This window comes from Sorex araneus, chromosome 9 (assembly GCF_027595985.1).
Source record: "Sorex araneus isolate mSorAra2 chromosome 9, mSorAra2.pri, whole genome shotgun sequence".
NCBI classification, from domain to species: Eukaryota; Metazoa; Chordata; class Mammalia; order Eulipotyphla; family Soricidae; genus Sorex; species Sorex araneus.
In genome coordinates this window covers 51,498,103-51,523,546 of record NC_073310.1, presented here as the reverse complement: position 1 = coordinate 51,523,546, position 25,444 = coordinate 51,498,103, and the positions used below count along the sequence as shown (strand labels likewise).

General features: G+C 42.8%; 1 protein-coding gene across 5 annotated transcripts in view; it reads left to right on the top strand.

The window, feature by feature from the left end:
* Window positions 1-25,444, top strand: part of SVIL (supervillin) — a 233,216-nt gene that overhangs the window by 186,079 nt on the left and 21,693 nt on the right. For 3 of the 5 annotated variants that reach the window (XM_055147547.1, XM_055147549.1, XM_055147548.1), the window contains exons 17-27: window positions 6,429-6,579; window positions 10,227-10,316; window positions 10,409-10,495; window positions 13,229-13,406; window positions 15,542-15,714; window positions 17,414-17,569; window positions 21,392-21,528; window positions 22,165-22,312; window positions 22,441-22,586; window positions 24,080-24,255; window positions 25,248-25,392. In XM_055147547.1, the coding sequence (XP_055003522.1) occupies window positions 6,429-6,579; window positions 10,227-10,316; window positions 10,409-10,495; window positions 13,229-13,406; window positions 15,542-15,714; window positions 17,414-17,569; window positions 21,392-21,528; window positions 22,165-22,312; window positions 22,441-22,586; window positions 24,080-24,255; window positions 25,248-25,392 (1,587 nt within the window). The remainder of the gene's footprint in view (window positions 1-6,428; window positions 6,580-10,226; window positions 10,317-10,408; window positions 10,496-13,228; window positions 13,407-15,541; window positions 15,715-17,413; window positions 17,570-21,391; window positions 21,529-22,164; window positions 22,313-22,440; window positions 22,587-24,079; window positions 24,256-25,247; window positions 25,393-25,444) is intronic. The other 2 variants (XM_055147550.1, XM_055147551.1) reach the window with 1 other exon arrangement.

Genomic DNA, 25,444 nt, shown 5'->3' with positions numbered 1-25,444 from the left:
AGCTTCCTTTTCCCCAGGAGAGATACTCCCACTATCCTGAATGGAGATAGTGGGTTAAGGTTCTGTCTTCTTTAAAAAAAAATCATGTAATGAAAACATTTGGAAGAAGATATTTTATATTAAATACTATGGATAAAAATCGTAGGTTCCCTCTCCATACCTGAATATATTACATAAAGAGCAATAACACTGTCACTAACCTATTTAAGTGCTGCACAAAACTGGTTCAGTTGTATCTACTGTGTTTGTGTAGGTTTGTTGTAGCACTCTTAAAAGAAATAGTAAGATCTCACAACTGAAATTGCAATGAGTAAATTAACATTGCTAGATAAATCATGGGGTTGGTTTTTTTTGGTCTCTTCTTTCCCTACCCCGCTCTGATAAATCTTCTCTTTTCATCTCTAATCCTCTTGCTTTGCTCTGTAGGAACCTGTGTATGCTTCTACTTATTCTCCTGCTATACCTGCAGCCCATAAACACCTGTCTTTTGTATCTATTAATCAGGTGAGGAAAAGCCTATCTCATTGCAATTAAGTCTCATTGCAATTTCTGAGCCAAAGGAAAGAATTTGTTTTTATGTGGGAAAGTCACTCCTTTTGCTGCATTTCTGTGTCTGAGTGCTCTGTGTGTGTGTGTGTGTGTGTGTGTGTGTGTGTGTGTGTGTGGTGTGGATTGCTGTGGGATTTAATCAGTTCTTCTTATAATCAGGTCAGTCCCACCTCTCAAATTCTTGGCTCAGCATTGCAGGTAGACCTCACAGTCTTAATTTTTCACCTCATCATTGTGAAACTGATCTAAAATGAAAGCCTCCCTTTTTAATTTCCATACTTTATTTCCTAAATGAAATGTCAAGCAGTACCGAGAGAGTTGGTTACCCCAACTCTCCCCTCACCCCTCTCCCCTCATCGTTGTCTTGTCTATCTTGGTCAGGTAAGAGGATGTGCAGACAGCGAGGAGTGTGGAACAGATAAGGAGAAAGGTGAGGTGCAGAGAGAAGCAGGCCCTGTGGACATATGCTGAAATGAGAGTCCACACACCTCCTGCCCCTGGGTCCCCGTTCTGCTATGCCCCTTCTGAATTCACCTCAGGAGACTGGGCTGCAGGGTTCTGTTGGCACCTAATCACAATAATGTTTAGAGTTAAACAGGCCCAAACCCATGATGGTTTTCTATTCCTCTGGCATAGCGCATAGCTGGAAAACACTATGAAAGTAACTGCTGCCGATTTGCCGTGGGTCCAGGCTCTACTCCTGCCACTGTCGGTGGGATCTCACCTGGTCACTTCTTGGTCACTTCCTAGTCACTCTGTCTGCTTTCCAGGACAGGAGTTCCTCTCTGGTGGTCTCTGACTAAAATTTTGGGCTTGGGATCACACTGTTTGTTCCTCGAGCACTGGTAGTTGAGGAAACAGGATTAAGCATGAGAGTGCAGGGTGTCAGGGTGCTGCCTGACATGAGTGTCTGGTGGCTCCTTCTATTGTCATCTGGCCTCCTTACATGTGGAGAGCCCACATACTTCTCCTTAAGGTGATTTTTCCTTCATGCTCAGTCAGAGCCCAGGCCCCACATAGCCAGCCAATGTCCACCCTGAAAACTCTGGGGTAAGCTTACTGTTTGATCGCCAAGAGAGACAATGAGTTGTTTCCTCTAGGTAAGTCCATGTTAAACTTTAAAAGAAAGGATTGTTGAATTCTTGAAATGTGTAAATATATTTGCATATAAACACACACTTCTTTATTTTTTTTTTAATTTTTTATTAGTGAATCACTGTGGGGTACAGTTACAGATTTACAAACTTTCATGCTTGCGTTTTAGTGATACAATAATCGAGTACCCATTCCTCCACCAGTGCCCATTCTCCACCACCAATAACAGCACTGTAGTACTGTAGCACTGTCGTCCTGTTGCTCATCGATTTGCTCGAGCGGGCACCAGTAACGTCTCCATTGTGAGACTTGTTATGTTTTTGGTATATCAAATATGCCACGGGTAGCTTGCCAGGGTCTGCCGTGCAGGCTTATTTTTTAGAACAGTGTTCAGCCCACAGCATAACTGAGCAGAAAGTCTGGGAATTCCCTTGTAACTTCCTCTATGCTCGTAGACAGTGGCCAGATGATAGTTGCTTTGAGTTCTAAAGCTTCATATTTTTTTCAAGTTACTTGAGGTCATGAACACTGACAGTAGATTGAAATCACTTAATTTGAGGGTAAAAGCTAAATTTTTTTTCTTGAACAATGCAAAAAATTCTAACTGGCGACAGCATTTGAAAACTAAGCAGTGATTTGTCCCTTCATCTAATTTTTGTTCAATTTGACATGGACTTGTATCATTTCTTTGTTTAAATTTGGTAACTAAGTTATAAATTGGATGAAAACAACTAAGCCACTTCATAGTATTTTCTGTACACAAATCATTTGTGGAAGAATTTTGCCCCCAATTTGCACTAGCCCTGGGGGAAAGGTTGTTTCTATATTATATCACCTTCTTTTTTTTATTTTTTTTTTTAATTTTATCACCATGTGGAAAGTTACAAAGTTCTCAGGTTTATGTCTCAGTTATACCGTATTCAAACACCATCCCTTCACCAGTGCCCATATTCCACCACCAAAATCCCCAGTATACCCCTCCGCCCCCCACCCCAATTGTATAACTGATGAATTTCATTTCATTTTCTCTTCACCTTGTATATCACCTTCTTATGTTAGAAACTCTTAATGATTTTTGCACTACAATTTCTCAGTGGGTGTTTAGAGGCAAATTCATCAGTAACAATGTGGTAACCTGAAAACATTCTTAAAAATGGAGCCTTTGCACAGTTTTGAGCTGCTTCCCCCAAAGTTTCTGGCTATTCCCAACTATCACACCACTTTTTAGACACACTTCCCCCACATTTACATACATGCATGCACACATGCACACATACTCATTTCCTCCCCTCCTGCTCTCCATCTCTCTACAATGGAATCTATATTTGAAAGAATAAAGGATATAAGGGGTAGAGCTTCTCTGCTTCTCACTATTCTAGTCAAGCTGGAAAATGACACCATAATTACTACAACCTTCTCTTAATGAGGAAACAGAAACTTAGAAGGGAAAAACAAGACTAGACAAAAAAATGAAGTTGAAAACCAAAGTTAATGGATAAAGGTTTCCATCTTGTTCTCATCTTTAATTTTAAATGTTAATGTGACTTTTGATGCAGTGAATAATCAGGCTATGTACATTCTGTGTTCCATTATAAAGCCATGCAAAGTCAGATAGCATCACTAGGGGCCCCTGAACCAATGCCACTAGGTGAACGAGAATCAAAAGTTTTCATGCTCAATGCTATACTATACTATCACTCTGAGGGAAGAAAAATGCTTTTATAACATAAATATGGAAACTGCTAGGCATTTTAAATGCTGACAGAGCTGTGTTATCCTAGAATTCACATTTATCATGTTTTCATAGGCATGTCGGGGGATTTTGTTGCTTTGGGAATAAAATTGCTGATTTGTGGATACCATTTTTCTGAGTCATTAACCAACCCTATACCACACCCAAGGACTTTGGAGATGTGTTACTGAATCGACCACAGAACTAGTGATGTCTAGATTTTTAAAGAAATAGACTTTCTTGGCACTCCCTTTGTTATTGTGAAATACTTTTAGCCAAGGGCCATATTGATTTCATTAAATTTCACTCCCAAAACTTCATTTTCAAGAAAAATGTATTCACTTATTTGAGTTTTGATGGAACACTTCTTGGCAAGTGAAACTCAGTTTATTTAAACAGGGTATGTGATTTAGGGCATGGCTTAGAATCCTGGTCATATTGCCAATCATGAGTGGGAAAGTTGGGGTAAAGGATTTTTAATTTTTTTGATAACGTTTTATTTGCATAGAGTATAAAACCCTATAGGAAGGTCCCTTCCCTAGGGCCTCAAAATGTTGACCTCTGCTTCTTCCTCTTCCTTTCTTTCTTTCTCAGCCCTCTACTGCCTGGCTCTTTCCCTCTTTCTCTTTCTTTCTCCATATAGATGTTATTTTTTTTTTAAATCAAGGTTTCTCCTGCTCTCCAAATGTAGAACATTTCTACTTAGTATGATTTGGTAGGTGATTTTTCATTATGGATGCTCTTGCCATTAATTTATGTGGGAATAAAATGAACATTCTCAGAAACCAAAAATCACCTCCCACTATCATAGCAAAGACATACTCATACCATGTCACTCAATATCTAAGGAAGACACACTTCCTAGATTGCAGTTATCTGCTCCCTAATGCCATGTCCATGTGGTAGAAGTGGGTTCAGGCTTACTCTGGGTCTATTATAAAGTCACTGATACCACTCATGAGCAGTCTATCCTCATGGCCGGCTCATCTGCCAAAGGCCTCATCTCTTCCTAATGCCAACATAAGAACTTGGGGACTACAAACATTCAGTCTATAGCATTTCCATAACCTTAAAACAGTGGCCACGTTAAGGAAATTTAGCATGGATGCTGTTTATCTAATCCACAGTCTATAGTCTAATTGTGTTACTGTCCCCAGTAATGTCCCTTTCAGCCCATATGCCCATCCCATCTAGAATCCATGCCTGAATCACATCCAATTACCATGTTTCTAGGTAAAGATTTTAACCCAGTTTCAATTACCAAGGATCTCAAAATCCCTTTCAGCTCTGGTTATACATTACCGATTTGGATCCAGACAACTGATGTGAATGCAGATGTGGTTTATTGACACTAACAGGAAGAAAGATTTCCCGTATCCTCCATCATTCCAGGCTTGAGAAAAGTGGGCTATGTAGGTCTCTACCTTCTACCTTTATGAATTTGGACACTACTTTCTAGAAGAAAGAATAACCCATTTATCCCTTTAGGGTATAGTTTTCATCCGGGTCTTCACCGGATCTGTGGGCATCTTTGCCTTCACTCTGATGTGCATTGACTTCTTTCCAAGGGGACCGTGCCTGATGTGGGCAGAGGAACTGGAGAAGCGAACAGAAGACTTTAAAGGAGAACTCCCTGTTTTGTGAAGGCAAATGCCCTAGTTGAAATGGTATTCTTTAGGGCTAAGATTCTGAGGTCAGAACAGAAGCATAGACTGTCCTTTTGTAGGAATGACCTTATAGTGGATAGCGAGGGGGAGGCTCCTTCTGTCCTAGGGGGAGCATTTCCTTCTTCAACACTACACCCACCACACTTGCCCGTCTGCATGGGTCTCTTTCCCCAAAGAAGAGGAAAGGTGTGAAAGCAGGAAGGAAAGCAAACTCTGCCCTACGGTGGGGTTGCCCGGTTGTCGTGGGACTTGACACTGTTCTCTTGCTGAACTCCTTTCTGCCCTGGTCATCCTGAGGGCCTTGAGCCTGGTGTTAAAACTCCTTCCTGTCCTTAATCTTTTATCACAGCCTCATCACCCTCCCTCAGACTGTCCACAGGACCACCCTTTTTATCTTGGTCTCCTTAAATTCTAGATCTCCTTCTACCCTCCCTCCCTCCCTTCCTCCCCTCTCTCTCTATACATACATATATATATATATATATACATACACACATATATATAGTATAGATGGATAGATATATATACCTATATCTATAAGTTATGAATATATGATATAAACTATTGTATATGTGTTTATGAGTGTCTTTAGCACAATTCATCCTCAGAGTCAGATTACTTTAGTTTGGGACCAACCCACGAGTGCTCAGGGACTGTTTTTGGTTCCGTGCTAAGGAGTAAGGCCTGGCAGTGCTCTGGAGACCATCTTTGGTGGAGGTGGGGGTGAAACTGGCACGCAAGGCAAGTAAGTGCCTGAACCACTGAACTATCCCTCTGGCCCCCCATGTCAGATTATTTTGACGTAGAGGTTATGCCGGTATATTGATTTAGCTATCACTTCAATGGGCTGGGATGGTTACCAAACGATATAAACTGGTTGCTCCCAGAAAAGTCGTGCCAAATTTCAGAACACTTCCTGATAACTATTCCTATTCCTAGTCACTCTCCCTTTTTTTTTTTATAACTGATTGCGTTTCTATGACCTTCAGCAGACAAGACCTTCTAGATTGACATGTTCGTGGTGAGTCTACATGAATATTTTTATTAGACTGAATTTAACAAGCTAGATAAACCAAAACAATTTTAAAACGCTGTCAAGTTTCTGGCATAAAGACCTATCTATTATTGTTTATGTTTACAAAGCGTATTCAAGTGTTGCAGTATTCCAAACAAATAGCTGAAAGAAAACCTTTGCATTTGGAGTTTGGGTATTATTGATGGTGAAGGCCAAGCTAAAAAGTCAAACCGCTTTCGGACAGTGGTGGATAGTTTCAGACATTGCAGTACTCCTATTTTTGCTTGCAAGTTTTTCCTCCCAAGAACTGCTGCAGGCTGAAATTCACATCTGTCATTTCCCTCCCTGTCTCCTCGGTGCTGTCTGTAAGCAGCGGGTGAGTGACAGCCGAGAGAGCCAGATGACTATTGAAGAGAGAAAGCACCTCATCACCGTGAGAGAAGAAGCCTGGAAAACAAAAGGCAAAGGAGCAGCCAACGACTCCACGCAGTTCACCGTGGCTGGCAGGATGGTGAAGAAAGGTCAGTGTGGGTGGGCTCTGTGCATGTCTGCGCGTGCGCGCGCCTGTCTGCTGGCGTGCACATGCACCGTGGTCCATTCGGTGCCGGGGACAATAGGTCTATCGTAAAAAAAAATAGTCTTTTTAATTCTTACTCTTACTGAATTTACATAAACATTGGGGAAGTGGGTAATTTATATAAGCTCTTCTTTCTGAAAACGTTTTCTTCATAAAGAGGGTCGCAATAAGAGGCATAAGTCAATTTTTCACATTTGAGAACTTGGCCCTTTGGAAATTGAGCTTTGATTTCCAAAGCAATTGTGAATCTCATTCCTTCCCCATAAATACCTTTGTTATGTCCATTTGCTTGCCATCTGGCAATCAGTTAAGTCAAAGAATAATCTTTCTCGATGAAAGAGTTTAACTTCTCTCAACTCTAGGGTCATTTCCTAGGTCCATTTCTGAGATACTGAGAGTTCTCTGGCTTACAATGCCCAATTTCCACATAAATTTTGTTAAATGTCTAAAAGATGTATCCAAGTCCAAGAAAATGAACTCTCTCAGCCGATGGTCAGTTTTCTGCCTTTGACTTCTTCTTAGTACTCGCTTTGGAACTTATCTCCAAAGATTTATGAAATTGAGTGGCATCACTGATTTTGTAAAATCACCAAAGAGAGCTTTCAGGGTCTGTGTCCTGTAGGAAAATGGTCAATGTCTAAACCCCACCTACATGCACATATCTTTATTTTCTAAACTATTTTCCAGCAAAATTCACAAATGGTGGAAAAGGTTTTCACATTATTCAGCCTTCTGAGTTTATTTCCCTCTTCTCAAACCTTTTAGGATCCTCCCCTTTTAAATAGATCTGACATCATAGGATCTTAAATATTTGCAGGAGGATGAAAGGGAAACTTCTTAGATTGCAATTCTCTTAAATCTTGGTGGAAGAATTCTTTCTAATAAATCTATTGTTAACTAATCACAGAACTGTTGGAAAACTCCGGTATTCCATTTTCACAGAATGAAGTAGAATTTACTGTTCTCTTGTCCAAATAACAGAGCTGTACGATCATGTTAAAATACTCTTAAGAGGAACCCCATCCCTGTTTTTGCTCATAAAAGCAGGCCCTCAGGTGGTAACATTAGTTAAATAAAACTCAAGATGAGAACTTGAACCAGAACTCATATCTTGCAACTTCTTCTGATTTTATAATCTAATGACTTAACTCTTTTTTAACCCCCTGCCATCTTAAAAACAAGCATTTTAAAAATCTTCAACTCTCTCTCTCTCTCTCTCTCTCTCTCTCTCTCTCTCTCTCTCTCTCTCTCTCTCTCTCTCTCTCTCTCTCTCTCACACACACACACACACACACACACACACAAGTAATCAATGCTGGAGGTTTTGGTTTTCTCTTGCAGTTTTAGAACCCAGCCAGAGAAGCACCATCCCTTAGTGGATAAATTTACTTTTGCAGTTTCCCCATATAAATCAAATATCTTTTCTTAATGGTGCTAGGTAGCTGGCTTGGGAAATCATTTCCCTGCATTTTCAATCTAATATAAGAACTGCATCCTCTTTTTCTAGTATTTGCTACAACCTACTAGCTTAAATGCTTCGAGTCACCACCCAGTTTTGATTCATAGTAATTTGGCATTCCATTTAGACTCACTGCAGAATGAAATAGTCTCAATCAGTACCACACCACAGAGACTTCCTGTCTCATCAGGTTATGACGAGGAGTTTCTACTTACCTACAAGTTACCCTGAGGCAAGCTGTACCATCATTTTCATTCTGTTGCCCCCCAAAACACTATAATCTCTCTCACCTGCCCTAGAACTTCCTTCATTTTTTTATATGTTCCTAGATTCTGTGAGTTGGCACCCCACACATTGGTTTGTGTGATGTGACAGGGTTTTCCTGGAAGAAATAAAGAGGTTTGAGAATATTGCCAAGAGAGTTAGTGACTGGTTATTATTGCACGTAGAAGTCATTGAAAAAGAGGGACACAAATGCTTTGTTTTAACATTGTGCGATTTGACTCCTTCTGCCCTCTCCCAGCAGACAAGTTCTCTCTGCCAAGAAGGATGCCCCACCTCCCAGAGCCCTCCTGCATGCCCCTGCCTCAGGGGGCAGCAGGGGGCACCCTGGCAATGCTGAAGGCCAAGTTTCCTGCTTGTCTTCTGAGCCAGGCTTGTGTGTTGGCTTCAGAGTCAAGAACTTGGTACTAGCGAACTGTTCAATTTCTCATTGTGGCTTACTTGTGATGCTGGCATTTACTTATCTTTCCTGAAGATAAACTCATTTACAGAAGAAAATCTTTGCCAATATGATAACTCTAATGAATATGGACTGACATCATCAAACAGATATATGAGTATATTGAGAATTATGCGTATAGTTTCACCTGACTTTTAAATCCTATTTTTTCCCCTTAAAATGTTTATCTATGAAGGGCTGGAGAAATAAGTATAGCAGTTAGGGCATTTAACTTGCATGTGGCTGACCCGGGTTTGATCCCTCACATCCCATAAGGTCCCTAAAGCACTACCAAGAGTAATTCCTGTGTGCAGAGCCAGTAGTAACCCACAGCATCACTGGGTATTGCCCCCAAAAACAAAATATTTTTATCTATGATACATATCTATGGTATCCAACTCATGAAAAGAAACAAAATCATTCTTTTTTTAATGTTACTGACATATATTCTTTTGATGGTCTGCAAGAAATGCTTAAAGTGGCAACATCTTCAAGAGACTTCATAGTTATTGCAATCAAGTACAAAGAATACTAATACCTGATTTGTTCTTTATAAATGCACCAATTTCCTTTCCAATCCCTTCTACATAAAGAAAAGCAGTCACTTTTTTTTAATCAAGTTTTTTTGATCTAGCCAGATAACCTCTTTGTACTGAAATTTCTTTGTTTTTTTTTCCCTTTCCTATCTCCCTTGCCACTTGTACTTTTAAATAAATATTCTACATTCTCAATAAGTAGTTACCAAAAATGTATATTCCATTCCCAGCTACCCTGCAAAACAGATATGGCCTCCCAGCAATCTGAAATGACTTTAAACGTTCGCTCTTCTGTGTCTTTCCTATAACAGGGGAGCACTCCTGAGATTATGGCTCAGTAGAACCCCATTCTGAGTGACACCCTCAGGGGCCAGACTTTGCCAAGCTCACTGTGGCCCAGTGGAGGTCTCCAGTGCCAGGCCACTCGCCCATTCACTGTGGTCCAGCTTACTCTCCACTTCTCTCTGGGAGATGGGGTGCTGGCGGATGGTGCAAATATGCTTTCTTCCCCACTCTCTCCACCTCTCAGAGCGCCTTCAAAGCTCATAACTCGTGTCCACAGACATTCTGATCACCACAAACACTATCTTCGTCTCCATGGCACAGACACGTTTCTCATGCATCTTCATGTTCACCATAGAAGGGACAGTCCGTTCGCCAATGCAGCTCCTAGGACAGTAAAATCTGGTCTGCCTTTGCCATTGTCTTATCAGGTCAAGGTACTTGCCAAATACACGTTTAGATGTGCCCACAGGCGTGCTTGTGGGTTAATTGTGGGTACAGCTTGTTGCGAGATTTGAGACTAATGGAGGAGATCCAGCAATTTTCCAGAAATGATCCTTAGATGCTAAAGAGCCCCTTTGTTTGTTCTGCAGGCTTGGCATCCCCCACGGCCATAACTCCTGTCTCATCCCCACTTTGCAACAAAACCAGGGGCACCACGCCAGTTTCCAAACCCCTGGAAGGTAAGTCACCAATGTGTGCGGGATGCCAGTGGGTCTCGGATCAGAAAAGTCCCTTAGTGGCTCTTTCTCATTGATGGTTTTTACTCGTCTAGACATTGAGGCCAGACCAGACATGCAGTTAGAGTCAGATCTGAAGTTGGACAGGCTGGAAACTTTCCTGAGAAGGTTGAATAACAAAGGTATGTTCCAGAAGCTTGGGGGATGCCATGGTTTTGATGCTTCCTGTTTCCATGGTTACCGGGATTCCTGTTTCATGGAATAGCTGAGGACCTTGGGAAATCCACTCCTCTCTCAGAATGTTTCTAATACTTTTTCCTCCTCTCTCAAATTATCTTCTATATGACGTTGCCAGTTTATACTCCTAGCATTGCTTTCATTATATTTTTTTAAATAGTCATTGACCAAGAGTGGGTGAATTAGAGATAGTGCAGTGACTTACGGAGCCTTGTCTTGGATTTTGCTGAACCTAGTTCAAATCCCATGCATCGCCTATGGTTCCCTGAGCATCACCGGAAGCCACTTTTTGGGCACAGAACCAGAAACAACCCTTGTGCTATGGCCAGAGCAATAGTACTGTGGGCAGGGTATTGGCCTTACATGAGACTGACCCAGTTCAATCCCTGGCATCCAATATGGTCCTCCTGGGCACAGAGCCAGGAGTAATCTTTAAACACTGCCGGCTATGGACAAAAACAAAACAAAGCATAAAAGAAACTAAAAATACTTATGCACTTGCGGGTAAAAATACTTATGTATGTGGGCTCAAAACAAAACTAACAGAGGCCAGAGAGCATAGCAGGTAAGAATGCTTACCTTTCATGCAGCCAACCAGGGTTCAGTTTTTAGCATCACAAATGGTCCCCTGATCAATACCAGGAGTGATCCCTGAGCACAGAGTCAGGAATAAGCCCTGAGCACTGGTGGATGTGGCTCAAAAAACCAAAATCAAAGCAAAACAAACAAAAGACTGGGTGGATTACCAAATTCTGATTCCCCTGATATTATGCTAAACTGGGAACTCTCAAGAACATCCTTCGCTAGATATAAAAACTGTTTGGAGTGGATGCCATCTAGCCAAGCTCTTGACCTCTATAATTTTACTTTTTAACCTTGAATGCAGATCATTATACTTACAAAGGTAATGTGATCTTGGATCTATGGAACTTAGTAAAAAGTAACTGTTGTTACTTTCTAATAAGCCAGTGGTTGATATTATATCATATTATTGCAAGTCACTTCCTACAAAAAAATTCTGATAAAAATATTAGAAAAATATTTCATTATAAAAGTCAATAATGTGTATAAAATAAAAGAATAAGATGCCTAAATATCCTCACCCCTTAATAAAGACACCCAGATCTTGAAAAACTAATTACTGATTCCTAGAAATCCTTACTATTGACAGGGACTTCTAACAAATAGCCCTGTCATACCATAAATAAACAAGTGAAATATAAAAATGGGACCCCTGTCAAAATAGAACAATCTTTAAACTCTTTCCTTTATGGATACTTTTTTGTAGCATTTTCAGTGGATTTTATAACAAACAATACAAAATATGTTGTTTCAGTTCTGCTTTGGGACAGGGATTGGGGTTTGGGATGGAAACATCCCAAATGTGGTGGGGAGGTGTAATGGTGGTGTTCCATTTGAATATTAAATGGAATCAAATATTTTGAACTACCTTATAAAATAAAAGAAAAAGTTGAAAAGGAATATATGGAGCCTTGTAATGCAAGAAACAGGAAGAACTCAAAGTGTATTGCACATGTAATAAATAATCATAAGACATCATATAATAGCCATTTTGCCAGGATTCCATAAATAAATCCAGCCTGCCACCTGTTTTTGTACATAAAGTTTTATTGAAACACCATCAAACCCACTAGCTCACATGCTGTCAGATGTCGCTTGTGCACACAACAGCAGTTGAACAGATACCATCCTGGCCAGTGGCCTCCCAGACAAAGCCAAAAATATGTCCAATGTGGTCCTTTGCCAAAAAAAAGTCTGTGCTAACCCCCATCTAAACCCGCCTGCGGTAGAGAGGAGCAAGTCCAGACATGTTCCATGGACAGGGCACTGAGGTAGGGCTCCCTCCCCACCTCCATTCAGGGTACAAACTTGGTTTTGAGGGATCCCTTTCAGAAGAAGGCCAGGAAGGAAACATTCTTACACTGCCCCCACCCCGACCCATCCGAGCCCCTCACAGCCTCACTCTCAGGCTTACTTGTTCCTGGAACCTACAGGAAAAATTGCTTTTAGGATAATATGAAGTGGATATTCAATATTAGTCTCATACTTTTTTTTTAATTATCCAATACCCAAGGCCAGGGAAATGGGGGGCCAGGAGGACTGGTCAGTGGTTGGAAGCTTACCACAAGTGTGTGGGAAAACAAAGGGCAGTTAGAGTAGAGAAGGGACCAGTGTGACAATACTAGTTGAAAATAATCACTTTGAAGAGGAATTGAGTGTTGGAAGTAGGAAAAGGGATATACATGATGACCTTTCAGTATCTGTACTGCAAACCAAAATGCCCAAAAGGGGAGTAGGAGAGAGAGAGACAGAGATAGAGAGACAGACGGACAGACAGACAGAGAGGAAAGAAAGAGAGAAAAAAAAAAGTAGCTGCCATGGGGAAGTGGGTGTAAGGGAAACTGGGGACATTGTGGGAAATGTACATTCGTGAAGGGACAGATGTTGGAACAGATGACTGAACCTAATCATGAAGAACCTTGTAACTGTGTATCTCACTCTGGTTCAATTTTTAAAAAATTAATTTAGAAATATATGTGTATATATATTTACATGTATATGTTATATATTTTACATACATATGTGAAAAATAATGCAAAGTGTCATGGGAGGAACGTTCTTCCACAAATCTTTTGTGTGTGTATGTTTGTTGATAGTGGCAGGGATGCAAGAAACAATCCTCACGGTCACCGGTAAATCTGTTAAGGAGGTGATGAAACTAGACGACGATGAAACCTTTGCCAAATTTTACCGCAGCGTGGATTGTGCAGGGTTACGAAGTTCAGTGTCACTCGATGAGGATTTCGACGTCATTCTCGACTCCTGTGCACCCAAGTGAGTCCTTCCATTTCCTCCCCTGGGCTCCTTGACCTGCTAACTTCGGGACCTCTTTTCATGCCTCATCTCGTGCACTCAGACCTTCTGACAGCCAGACCATGGGCCCTAGAGTGGGGCCGAAGCTATGGGGAGAGATTTGACTCATGGGCAATGGTGCTCTCAGGCACAAAGTTGGCAATATAGCCTGTGCCTGGCATATTTGCTCCCTTCCAGAAAAATCCTATATTCATTTTTGACATCATTTTCTTGGCAAGTCTTTGGTGACTGATTTAACAGAGCCTTCTGTCTTTCCATTATGCTAAATGCCTTCTCCTACGTGTGAAAGAGATTTGAATCACCCGGAGTCAGTATCACAAACCTGAAAATGAATTAAACCTTCGACTTGGCTTTCTGTGATGTGCAAGGGTCTCTCTGCATGCAGTTCACCTGGTATTATGGTGCTCTCTTCTCTTCAAATAAGAATGTGACTAAATCACTTAATAAAAGTGTGGATAGTGTTAGAATTTTATTTGAGGGCAAATGCCAGAAAAAACATCCTAGTTGCACTGATTTCAGCAAAGGACAGTTGTGGAGGTTGGACGGGTTCCCGCATTCAAAAATGCAGGAGTGAGCCTGCATTCTCAGGGTAGGCCCAGCCCTCGCAGCATCTCTGGGCTTCTCTAAGTTCACCCCCAGCGCAACCAGGGGAAGGGAAGGTGCTGATGGGCCAGAGCTTCAGGGCCAAGGGGAAGGCAAAAAGTGGGGTGTGGCAGTTCCCTCAAAGTGAAATCATGAGGTTTCTTGGAGAGGCAGGAGAGAATAAGCCCAAGCCTACAGCTCTCGCCACCATATTTATCATTTCTTTGTTTTGTTTTGTGGCATCACTTGGTGGTGCTCAGGGCTTGCTCCTGATTTTGACCTCAGGAGGCACTCCTGGTGGTGCTTAGGAGACCATACAGGGTGTTGGGGATCAAACCAGGTTGGCCTGTGCAAGGCAAGCACCCTACCACTGTACTATCTCTTTGCCACCCCCCCCCTTATTTATCATCATGTGTTACAAAATGATCAGAGTGCAGTGTCTTCCAGAAGCCTGTGTTGGTGTTATCAACTTTTACTTCAGCTGTGCCTCAGATATGCTTGCCAATTTCCATTTTTCTTTTAAATTTCTACTGGAAAAAAAAATGAAATTGGCACCACATCTGGTTCGTTGAACCCTGAGCACCACTGGGTAGCCCCCCACACACACCCAAATTTGGCCATTTTACCACATTTAAATAATGTTTTGACAATTTGTATGCAGAGTGATTATACTACCATTTCTTCATCACCCCCTCTGAGAGAGCCCCAGATGTCTCAGCCAGGAACGTTCTCTGAGAAATTTTTGCAGCTAGTTGATGTCTTTCAAGATTTATATGAGTCTCTGGAACAAGGCCAGTAAATGAGCTTACATGGTGGCGGAGGTGGTTCGTCGCCTTTTTGTTGTTTTGTTTGGGGGCCATATCTGGTTGTGCTCAGGGATCACTTCTGGCAGAGTTCAGGGCACCAAATGGGGTGCTGAGGATTGAACCCAGGTCAGTCACATGCAAGGCAAGCACCTTGCCTGCCGTACTCTCTCTCCAGTCCCAGAGCCTCTTTCATTTCAGTGCATTCTACAGTATCTTGGTTACTTTCCCAAGGGAGCAATAAATCAAGATGAGGCTGGTTAGAGGGAAGTTGATGAGGAAAGGGAAAGGAGAAGTTTGGAGGAAAGAGAATTAAATCCAGAGACAGTGGCAACCTGTAAAGTTCCAGGGGCTTGCTGGAGACAGCAGAGGATGGGGGGCTCCTCAAGAGAGAAATGGGACACAGACATGGCTGTGACAAGGCCCAGGAAGTCTCTGCAGAGGTGGATAGAGCTGCTTCGATAGGTCCCAGGCAGGCATTGCCCTGGCCGGAGAGCAGGGCCTGGTGCTGAAATGGACATGCCTCTTCTTTCATCTCCAAGATATTGAGACTTAGTTCAGTGAAGTGGAAGGGGATGGAGGAGTTGTAAGACTTATAATAAAATCTGGAAATAAGGTCGCATGGGGTGTGGAGACCCAGGGGAGAGAGCTATAGTAAGCCAGATGATGTGGAGGGCCACAGACTGAGGCCAGCCCCGATTTCCTTTTCAGGCTGACCTCTTCCGTGGCAGAACACAAGCGAGCAGTTAGGCCCAAACGCCGGGTTCAGTCTTCCAGAAACCCCTTGAAAATGCTGGCAGCGAGAGAAGATCTGCTTCAGGAATATACTGAGCAGAGGTTAAATGTGGCCTTCATGGAGTCAAAGAGGATGAAAGTCGAAAAGAGTGAGTATCTGGAACCATCTCCTTGCTTCTGGGTGAGGAGCTGGTGCTCTGATGAAAGTTGGCTCCTTTCTCTGCCTGGCAGAGCTCAGTTCTGGGTATTCAGAAGCTACACCTTAAGCAATAATGAGTTAGTGTGTGCACACACATCCTATCCTTGCAATTTTAGGGCATTTCCTAAATCCATAGCACAGAACAAACACCTCTGGTTAACACAAATTACTTGCTTTGTTGAGTTTTCCTTCAGAAGGCTGGAGGAGAGGCTGAGGAGATGGCTTCAAGGGCTGGGACAGGGGCTGGGCATACAGAGACTCCACGTTTGATCCCCAGCACCCTGAGTAGTACAGGGTGTCGCCTTAATGACCCTAAACACTGCTGGGCCCAAGCAGCACCATCCACAGTACAGGCCCAATCATAGAACATTCTAGTCTACCTGGCTAGGAAAAATAACCCTGGAGTCATCCCTAGGTCTCCTAATCATTTCTCAAGAGTCCCTCCCCAATCAACACACCCAAATAAAAATAAGAATTTGGGGGCAAATGTTGTTTCTGGGCTTTGTGATTCAAACCATTTTCCACTCTCTCAAGCCTTCTTTGGTGCAAATCATTTATGCTTTCACAGGACAATGTCCTAAGTTACTGCTTTTCCTAAGCCTCGGTGTTTATGTTAATAATATATCAACCAGTGCTTTTCAATATCTTTTTGATTGGGTCCCCAGATTTGGGATAAGGGTTGTGTAGAGTGTGAGGAGGTGGATGAGGGCATGAATGGAGAATGAGGAGGTATTAGAATCCAGCCCCTGTGTCCCATGTCAGGCTAAACTAACCTGTTTTGCATTCATTGGCCCAAGAATGTGGGCTCCATGGTTCTGAAATAGTGGGATGGGGGGAAATGATCATAGCATGCAAATTAGGCTGTGTTTGCATATTCTTACTGTTTCCTATAGCACTCATAAAACTATTTCCACTAAAGTTTTTCTTAGAACTTTAGTATTTGTATATGAAGTGATTGAGTTTTTTATCATAAGTGGTTTACTAGTAGTTTCCTAAAATATATTTCAAAATCACCATGTCCCACCAATTGCCAGGTTTCAACAGTGTGAGATCCTAATCCCAGCAAAATAATTTTCTGAACTTTCCAACTTACATTTTAAAATAAGAAGCAATGCGTTGGAGAAATAAAGGTTTATTGGAGCAAATTTTACAGACTTTTATTCAACCTTTGTTTTTAGGGGTGTGAGGGTGACTTTGTGACGACTGACACATGCTCATTGGCCCACACAGAACCCCCCAGCATCTTATCACCCTCTTAAATCTGAGGGCAACAATCTCAAGAGATCGTCTAGTTGGTCACTTTGCCTCCAGAAAAGCAAGTTTAGTAATCCATCCCATACAGAGTGTTTTGCTACATGTAAAGACTCTTGGTAAAAGGCAGCTCTTGGTGCTCCTGTGGGAAAACATTCTTCACATCTACCTACTGTAAAGTAAACACTAGCAATTGCAGTGCCATTGCAGGGATTAAGTCCAGCTCCAGGTTGGATCTCAAAGTAGCTAGTCCCCATTGTGACCTCTGACCTCTGCGTGGCAGTGGGTGCAGCACTTGTCTATAAACTGTTTTATAACTCCCAGGTGTAAACTTTGTCACTTCACTGGAACCTCTTGCTTCCCCTGACTTGTGTCTCCCTTTCTCAACCCCCACCCAGTGTCTTCCAACTCCAACTTCTCCGAAGTGACTCTGGCCGGCCTAGCCAGTAAGGAAAACTTCAGCAACGTTAGTCTGCGCAGCGTCAACCTGACGGAGCAGAATTCAAACAACAGCGCAGTGCCCTACAAGAAGCTGATGCTGCTACAGATTAAAGGTGGGTGGAGGCAGTCGGGGTGGGGGAATTTTGCACTGCGCAGGAGTTTGAGTCAATAGCCTCCAGAAGTCCCATCAGCCCCTTCGTGGTCAAGGATGTGTGCTTTTCGAAAACCAATGATTAGGTACTGGCCTGCCTCTTCTGTGAGTTTCACAGAATCCCAGGAGGCGTGAGGCATACCAGTCTAGTGAGGAAGTACAGCTGTGCTCAGAGGATAGTTCATAGCTTGTCTGGGGCCACCTCAGCTGCTGAATGGCAGAGCTGTATTTGAACTCAGGTCTTCCAGAACCCCAACTTTTTCTCTCTTCCCCTCACCTTCTGACCTCTACCCTGATGCTTTGGGTCCTCCTCATTGAGATGATACCTGTGGAAGCTGGCCTAGAGCCCTGTTCTCAGAGATGAATCATGGGAAAGCAGAGGCAAATGAAGGCATCCTGGCTCTCACTCCTCGTCATAGCAGGGGGTCCCTGACCAGCCAGGAGAGAAGCTTTGGGCTGTGAGGAGAAACTTAGCTGCCTCAGGTTGCCACAGTTTTAGATAAATCAAGAGAGGGAAGAATGGAAATCCCTCTACTTCCGTGACAGGTTTCCAGTGTATTTCTACACAATGCTCTTGGAGAGATAGTACATGGATTAAAAGTCTTTGTTTTTAGAAATATATATATTAACAACTGCTTTCTTTTTATTCTTTTATTAAATCACCATTAGATAAATTTATAAAGTTGTCCATGATTCGGTTTCAGTCATGCAAGAGCCCAACACCCATCCCTTCACTAGTGTACATTTCCTGACACCAATGTCCCCAATTTCCCTAGTTCCACCCCTCACAAGATTAACTCTTGCCTTGCATTCGGCCAACCCCACTTCAATTCCCAGCACCATGTATGGTCTGCCAGCACTGCCAGGATAGATATCTGAGACAAAGCCAGGAATAAGCCCTGAGTACCACTGGGTATGACCCAAAACACCTTCTCCCCCCCCAAAAAAAAAGGCAAGTGACAAATGCAGATCACCATGCTGCACTCCCCATGCTTGACCCAGCCGCTAGGCCCTCAATGTGATTGATGAATGAGTTAAACCAGCACTCAGGAGCAGATATAGGAAATAAGGCAAGCTGGCGCTTCCCCCGAGCCCTCTCAAGACTCTGCTGCTGTGGGGAGCTAGAGAGATAGCATGAGAATAAGGTGCTTGCCTGATCCAGCTCTCATCCCACATATAGTCTCCTGAGCCCCTGCTAGGAGCAATCTCTGAGCACAGATCTTGAGCACTGCTGGATGTGGCCCAGCCCCTACTCCAAATTTCAAAATATATATATATATATATATATATATATATATATATTTAATTGAATGACTGTGAGATACAAAGCTTTCATGATTCAGTTTTAGTCATACAGTGTTCCAACATCCATCCCTCCACCAGTGTACATTTCCCACCACCAATTTTCCCATATCCCTCCTGACATATATGTCACTGTCACTGTCATCCCGTTGCTCATCAATTTGCTCAAGCAGGCACCAGTAACATCACTATTGTGAGACTTGTTACTGTTTTTGGCATATTGAATATGCCACGGGTAGCTTGCCAGGCTCTGCCATGCAGGCAAGATATTCTTGGTAGCTTGCTGGGTTCTCTGAGAGATGTGGAGGAATCAAACCCGGGTCAGCCGCATGCAAGGCACATGCCCTGCCGCTGTGCTTTCGCTCCAGCCTGACATATAATATAATATATATACGTATAATATATATGGGTTTTTTCTTAACTCTACTATGGTGGAAAGTGAAAACCCCAAAGAAGCACAGGCCATGTGACGCATGCCCTGCCCAGCTGCTTGACTAGCAGAAAGGATTAGACATGGCAGGTGGGGAGGGAAAGAGGCAGATGTGCTCGCTTTCCTGGAGAGGGCGCCTTCGTCCTCTCTGTGTGCTGGTCAGGGACACTGGCAATGGCCCCGGACACACAGTGATGTCTGGGAAAGCACTGGGCCAGTCATCAGTCCCCCTGCTTGCCTCTTGGGAATGAGCTTGAGTCAGCCAGACTCCTGTCCTCCCTGCATCAGCTGAGGGGTGCTCGCTGGTCCATGCAGTGGGAAGAATCGCCCTCCCTGAAAAGACAGTGAATCTAGTATGGCCACCCCTGCTTTTTTTTTGAGGGGGCTGTTTGCTTGCAGGATTGTTTTCCATCCTTTGATTTTTAGTCTGTGTTTGTTCCGGCTATTCAGATGTGTTTCTTGTAGGCAGCAGAAGGTTGGGTTTAGTTTCCGAATCCATTTTGCCACTCTATGCCTCTTGATTGGTGCATTTAGCCCGTTAACATTAAGAGAGATTATTGTCATTGGATTTTGTGCCATTTTTCTGTAGGGTTTGTTGTTCTTATAGGTCTTTTTCCTTGTCTTATAGTAGCCCTTTGAGTCCTTCTTTTAAATTTGGTCTTGAGTCTATGAAGTTCCTGAGCTGTTGCTTGTCCATGAAATAATGTATGGTTCCTTCAAGTTTAACTGAGAGTTTAGCCGGGTAGAGTATTCTTGGTGAGGCATTCATTTCATGAAGTTTTTTCACTATATCCCACCATTGTCTTCGGGCTTGGAGGGTTTCTTCTGATAGGTCTGCTGTGAATCTAAGGGGTGCACCTTTGTATATGATCTCCTTCTTTGATCTTGCTGCTTGCAGTATTGTGTCTCTATCCACGGCATCCATCATTCTGACTATGATATGCCTTGGGGATTTTCTATTTGGGTCCCTTTTAGCTGGCACCCTTCGGACTCCTTGTATCTGGATGTCCACATTCTCTAGCTCTGGGAATTTTTTAGCAATGATGTCTTTAATGGTGTTTTTTTCATTGGGATTGGTTCAATTCTCAAAAAACTTGAGGTTGAGCTCCCATTTGACCCAGCAATACCACTGCTGGGAATATATCCCAGAAAAGCCAAAAAGTATAGTCGAAGTGACATATGCACTTATATATTCACCGCAGCACTGTTTACAATAGGCAGAATCTGGAAAAAACCCGAGTGCCCTAGAACAGATGACTGGTTGAAGAAACTCTGGTACATATATACAATGGAATACTATGCAGCTGTTAGAAAAAATGAGGTCATGACGTTTGCATATAAGTGGATCTACATGGAAAGTATCATGCTAAGTGAAATGAGTCAGAAAGAGAGAGACAGACATAGAAAGATTGCACTCATCTGTGGAATATAGAATAATAGACTATAAGACGAACACCCAAGAATAGTAGAAATAAGTACCAGGAGGTTGTCACCATGGCTTGGAGGCTGTTCTCTTATCCTGGGCAACTCAGAGAAGGGAACAGCAAGTAAAATGTGGTTGTTGGTCATGTGGGGGAAAGATGATGCGGGCCAAATATAGACTAGAGACTGAACGCAATGGCCACTCAACACCTTTATTGCAAACCACAACACCTAATCAGAGAGAGAGAACAAAAGGGAATACCCTGCCATAGTGGCAGTGTGGGGTGGGGGGAGACGGGACTGGGAAGGGGGGGTGGGATGTTGGGTTTACTGGTGGTGGAGAATGGGCACTGGTGAAGGGATGGGTTATCAAACTTTGTAAGGGAGAAACATGAGCACAAAAATGTACAAATCTGTAACTGTACCCTCACGTTGACTCACTAATTAAAAATAAACTATAAAAAAAAAAAAAATAAAAAAAAAAGAAAGTTATATTAATTCTTATAAAATATTGTGTTGTGAAGGGGTGAGAGAATTTGAATGCATTGGAAAGAAGCTTAATAAAAAGATATTAACATGTTTAAAAAAAAAAAAAAAAGAAAAGACAGTGAATCTCTGCCTCGCGTTCAGGAAGAAGACACGTGCAGACGAGACTGGTGGAACCTCGCGCCTCATCGCTGAACAGCGGGGACTGCTTCCTTCTGCTGTCCCCCCACTTCTGCTTCCTGTGGGTCGGAGAGTTTGCGAATGTCATAGAAAAGGCAAAGGTGGGTATCTGAAAAATGAAATACTTTCATTCGGCCGCTCCTTTAGATACCCATAGAATGTTCTACCAGTTGCCTCTGGTCATGATGGCACTTCTCCAATGCCTGGTGCGGCATTGTCTCACAAAAGCTTTGGTTGGGTGCTGAGGTGGGGTGTTGAAACGGTAGGACCTCCAGTGTTTCTGTCTTGGATCTGTTTTACTCCCATGGAAGCAAGGAGCCAATGTGCCTCTGTCAATCTTCTTATCCCAGTTGCCAGCAAAATTCTTCTGCAGACCTATTGAATATGAATCTCAGGGAGAAAAGCCAAGACAATGGGTATTTTTTTTAAAAAAATGTATAAATGCTCTTTTAAATGGAAGGATATTTATTGCTCTGAAACTGATATACTTGGTCTTCCCATGATACTTTATCAACTGTATTTAAAATACACCCCGCCCCCCTAGGTCCTGCCAGCCCTTTAGGCTCCCCCCACCCCTACCCCCACCCCCATGTCTACTGCCCCCTTTGGTCTCAAGGGTTTTTTCAAACATGGCCATCCTCCTCTCCACTTCAGGTGAGGGGTCTCCACTCAGCCCGGGGCTTGCTTGCTTACCCCAGTAATTGTGTGTCTCATCACCCTCTCCCCTTTGGTTTTAGGCCTCAGAACTTGCCACTTTAATTCAGACCAAGAGAGAGCTTGGTTGTAGAGCAACTTATATCCAAACTATTGAAGAAGGAATTAATACTCACACTCATGCAGCCAAAGACTTCTGGAAACTTCTGGGTGGCCAAGCCAGTTACCAATGTAAGGCCATGCTGTGTTTGGAGAATGAGTGGCATGACTTTAATCACCTTTCTCCTCTGCTTAATGTTTCCAAAACCAACCCTTTGCCAGTGTGACGTAGAGTGCTCTCTTCTTGTCTTACCCCAAAGCTGCTGGAGACCCCAAAGAGGATGAACTATACGAGACAGCCATAATAGAGACAAACTGCATTTACCGCCTGCTGGATGACAAGCTGGTTCCTGATGATGACTTCTGGGGGAAAATCCCAAAATGCTCCCTTCTGCAGTCCAAAGAGGTACACTGCATGGACCCTGCCTTCGCACAGGGCTGCCCATTAATGGCATAGGTACCCCTACAAAATGCCAGCCCGTGTTCACATCAACTGGCATCTTTTTAAGGAATATTTATTTGTGACCTCAAGCCATTACTGCACTCTTAACTATTTCTATGGAATTTAGAATATTGCTCAGAGGAGGGCCAGTTGATCATTAAAGCTATTTTAGGCATAATATAGAGTTTGGAGTTTTGTGGTGGTTTCAGACTTGTTTGTTTTGGAGTTTTTGTTTTGTTTTGCTAATTTTTTCCTGGTATTGTTATTCTTTCTGTACCCATTTGAGAATTGATGTTGTTAACGAAATGTATGCTGGTAATCATTTCACTATATATAAACCATTACAGTGTACCTTAAATTTACAGTGTACTGTACAGCATCATTTATAGTCAATAAAATTTACTCTTCTCCTCTGATTTTTTTAAAGCATTAAAATAAAGTATCTCTCAGTCCTTAAGTTTCAGGATTTATAGATGCCTGTCTGTATAATTTATGGATTTGTCAAATAATGTACTATTTTTTTCCTTCATGAGTAAACATACATTTCTAGCACTGTGAGTACTTCAGTGTTGATGAAAAAAAAGGTTAGGTACAAAAAAATATCTCAAATCCTATTGGGCAAAAATAAATGTATTAAAAAGGAATATTCTAAGTCCTGATGAACTGTACAATACAGTACAAAACTGTACAGTCATTTAAGTGCGGAGTGAAGGCAAGGTCACAGAGAGATAATCAGGAATGATTTTTTAAAACAAGGTGAACTCAGGCATGATTGGGAATAAGTAGTTTTGCATGGCTGGAAATAAATGAAGGAGGAGAGATTATTTTTGGAAGAAAGAATAGAAAATAACATTGGCAGGAGAATGAGAAATACTTTCATTCATGCATATCCCACTGGGTTTGACAATGGGTGTGAGCAAGACACCTTGTGGGTCTTGGAATTATAACAAAAAAATATTGCTGGACTCTAGTGCCTGGCATGTATAAGTAACCAAAGAGGAGAAGTGGGGAGAAGGAAGAGGATGGGAAGACGGAAGATAGCTTGAATAACTCCTAGGAAGCAAAAGTTCAGGTAGTTTGAAAGTTTCAAGGAGGGAACCCTAGCCTAGGACAATGAGCCAGCAATCCCACCCCAGCCCTGGGCAAGGCTACGTTGGTTATGGAATCTTGGGCCCCTTTTGAGTTTGCATAGATTGCTTCAGTATTTTTTTAAATCGGGATGGGGGCGGGTAAGGGAGGTAACACCCAGCAATTATTCCTGGCTGATTCGGGAATCACTGCTGGTGGAGCTTGAGTGACCCTATGGGATGCCCGGGATTGAACCTGGGTCAGCCACATGCAAGGCCAACCCCCTCCCTGCTGTACTATGGCTCCGGCCCCAGCATTGCTTAGCTTGATTGATTTGCTTGATATCTCTCTCTCCTTTGTAGTTAACTGGTTCTGTGCCATTTTCCCAGGTGTTGGTGTTTGATTTTGGCAGTGAGGTTTACGTCTGGCATGGAAAAGAAGTCACCTTAGCACAACGGAAAGTAGCTTTTCAGCTAGCCAAGCACCTGTGGAATGGAACCTTTGACTATGAGAACTGTGACATCAACCCACTGGACCCGGGGGAATGCAATCCGCTGATTCCCAGGTACTCAGGTGGTGCCACCCCTCACAGGCTCCCTCAGCATGCCTCTGACCATGGCTACCACTGCCACTCACCATCGGTTTCCATTTCTATCAGTGACTGCATGGAGTACCGTAATGACACCAGGAGAGCATTTCTTTAGCTTTATCCTATTACTTCTTTATGGAAATCTGACAGATGTCTGTGTTTCATTTAGCTTCTTGAAGTGAACAAATTGTTCCCACACACTGCATTTCAGGTGCAGTCATGGCAGCCAAAAAGCAATTGTTTAAGCAAACTACTTTCTCATCTTGAAAAAGCCTGCCCAGGTCAGAAATTCAGCCACTGATCAAGGTGCAGAGCAATGCATTTCCTCCTAATTTTCCACTTCTCAGCTAATCACTCAAAACCCAGGTGCTATCTTCTATTTGGCCCTGGATGATCTCTATAGTTTCATTTGTTTATTTGTTTGGGGTCTTACCCAGCTGTACTCAGGTCTTACTCCTAGCTCTGTGCTCAGGAATACTTCCTGGCCATTCCCCAGCAACCGTAGGGGTTTCAGGGATGGAACCTGGGTCAGCTGCATTCAAGGCAAGCACCTTACATTCTGTTCCAGTTCTCCATCTCTTTAGGTCTTTCATAGAGATGGGGGACTTGGAAGGGATTAAGCAGATTGAGATAATGGTTGTAGTTTAAAACTTTCCTGCAGTGCATTAGATCAGTGTTCTCAGCCCCTTCCCTCCGTGACCCCTTTTCAGTCTGTTTCCTTCCTATAGCATCCCCATTGACTGGTGATGCCCTGTCATGATCCCCTGTCTCCCTTTTATATGATTTTCACCTGTGGCCCCCTTGAAAAGGCCTAGAGACCCAAAGAGAGTCATAGGACCCCCAGCAACAGCACTGCTGGACTCCACTCCTGTACTCTGTTTCTTTAAGCACTGTCGTGGCTATGTTTTATGTGTCTTTGTTGCCACATAGGTAATTGTGGTTCTTTTCCTCTTCCCCCCAACCCACAGAAAAGGACAGGGGCGGCCAGACTGGGCCATATTTGGGAGGCTTACAGAACACAACGAGACGATTTTGTTCAAAGAGAAGTTTCTTGATTGGACCGAGCTGAAGAAACCCAATGAGAAGAATGTTGGGGAACTTGTCCAACAGAAGGTAGCATTCACTTCTTGGGGTCTTGGTCTGGGTCCCAGCGAAGGGGGGCAGG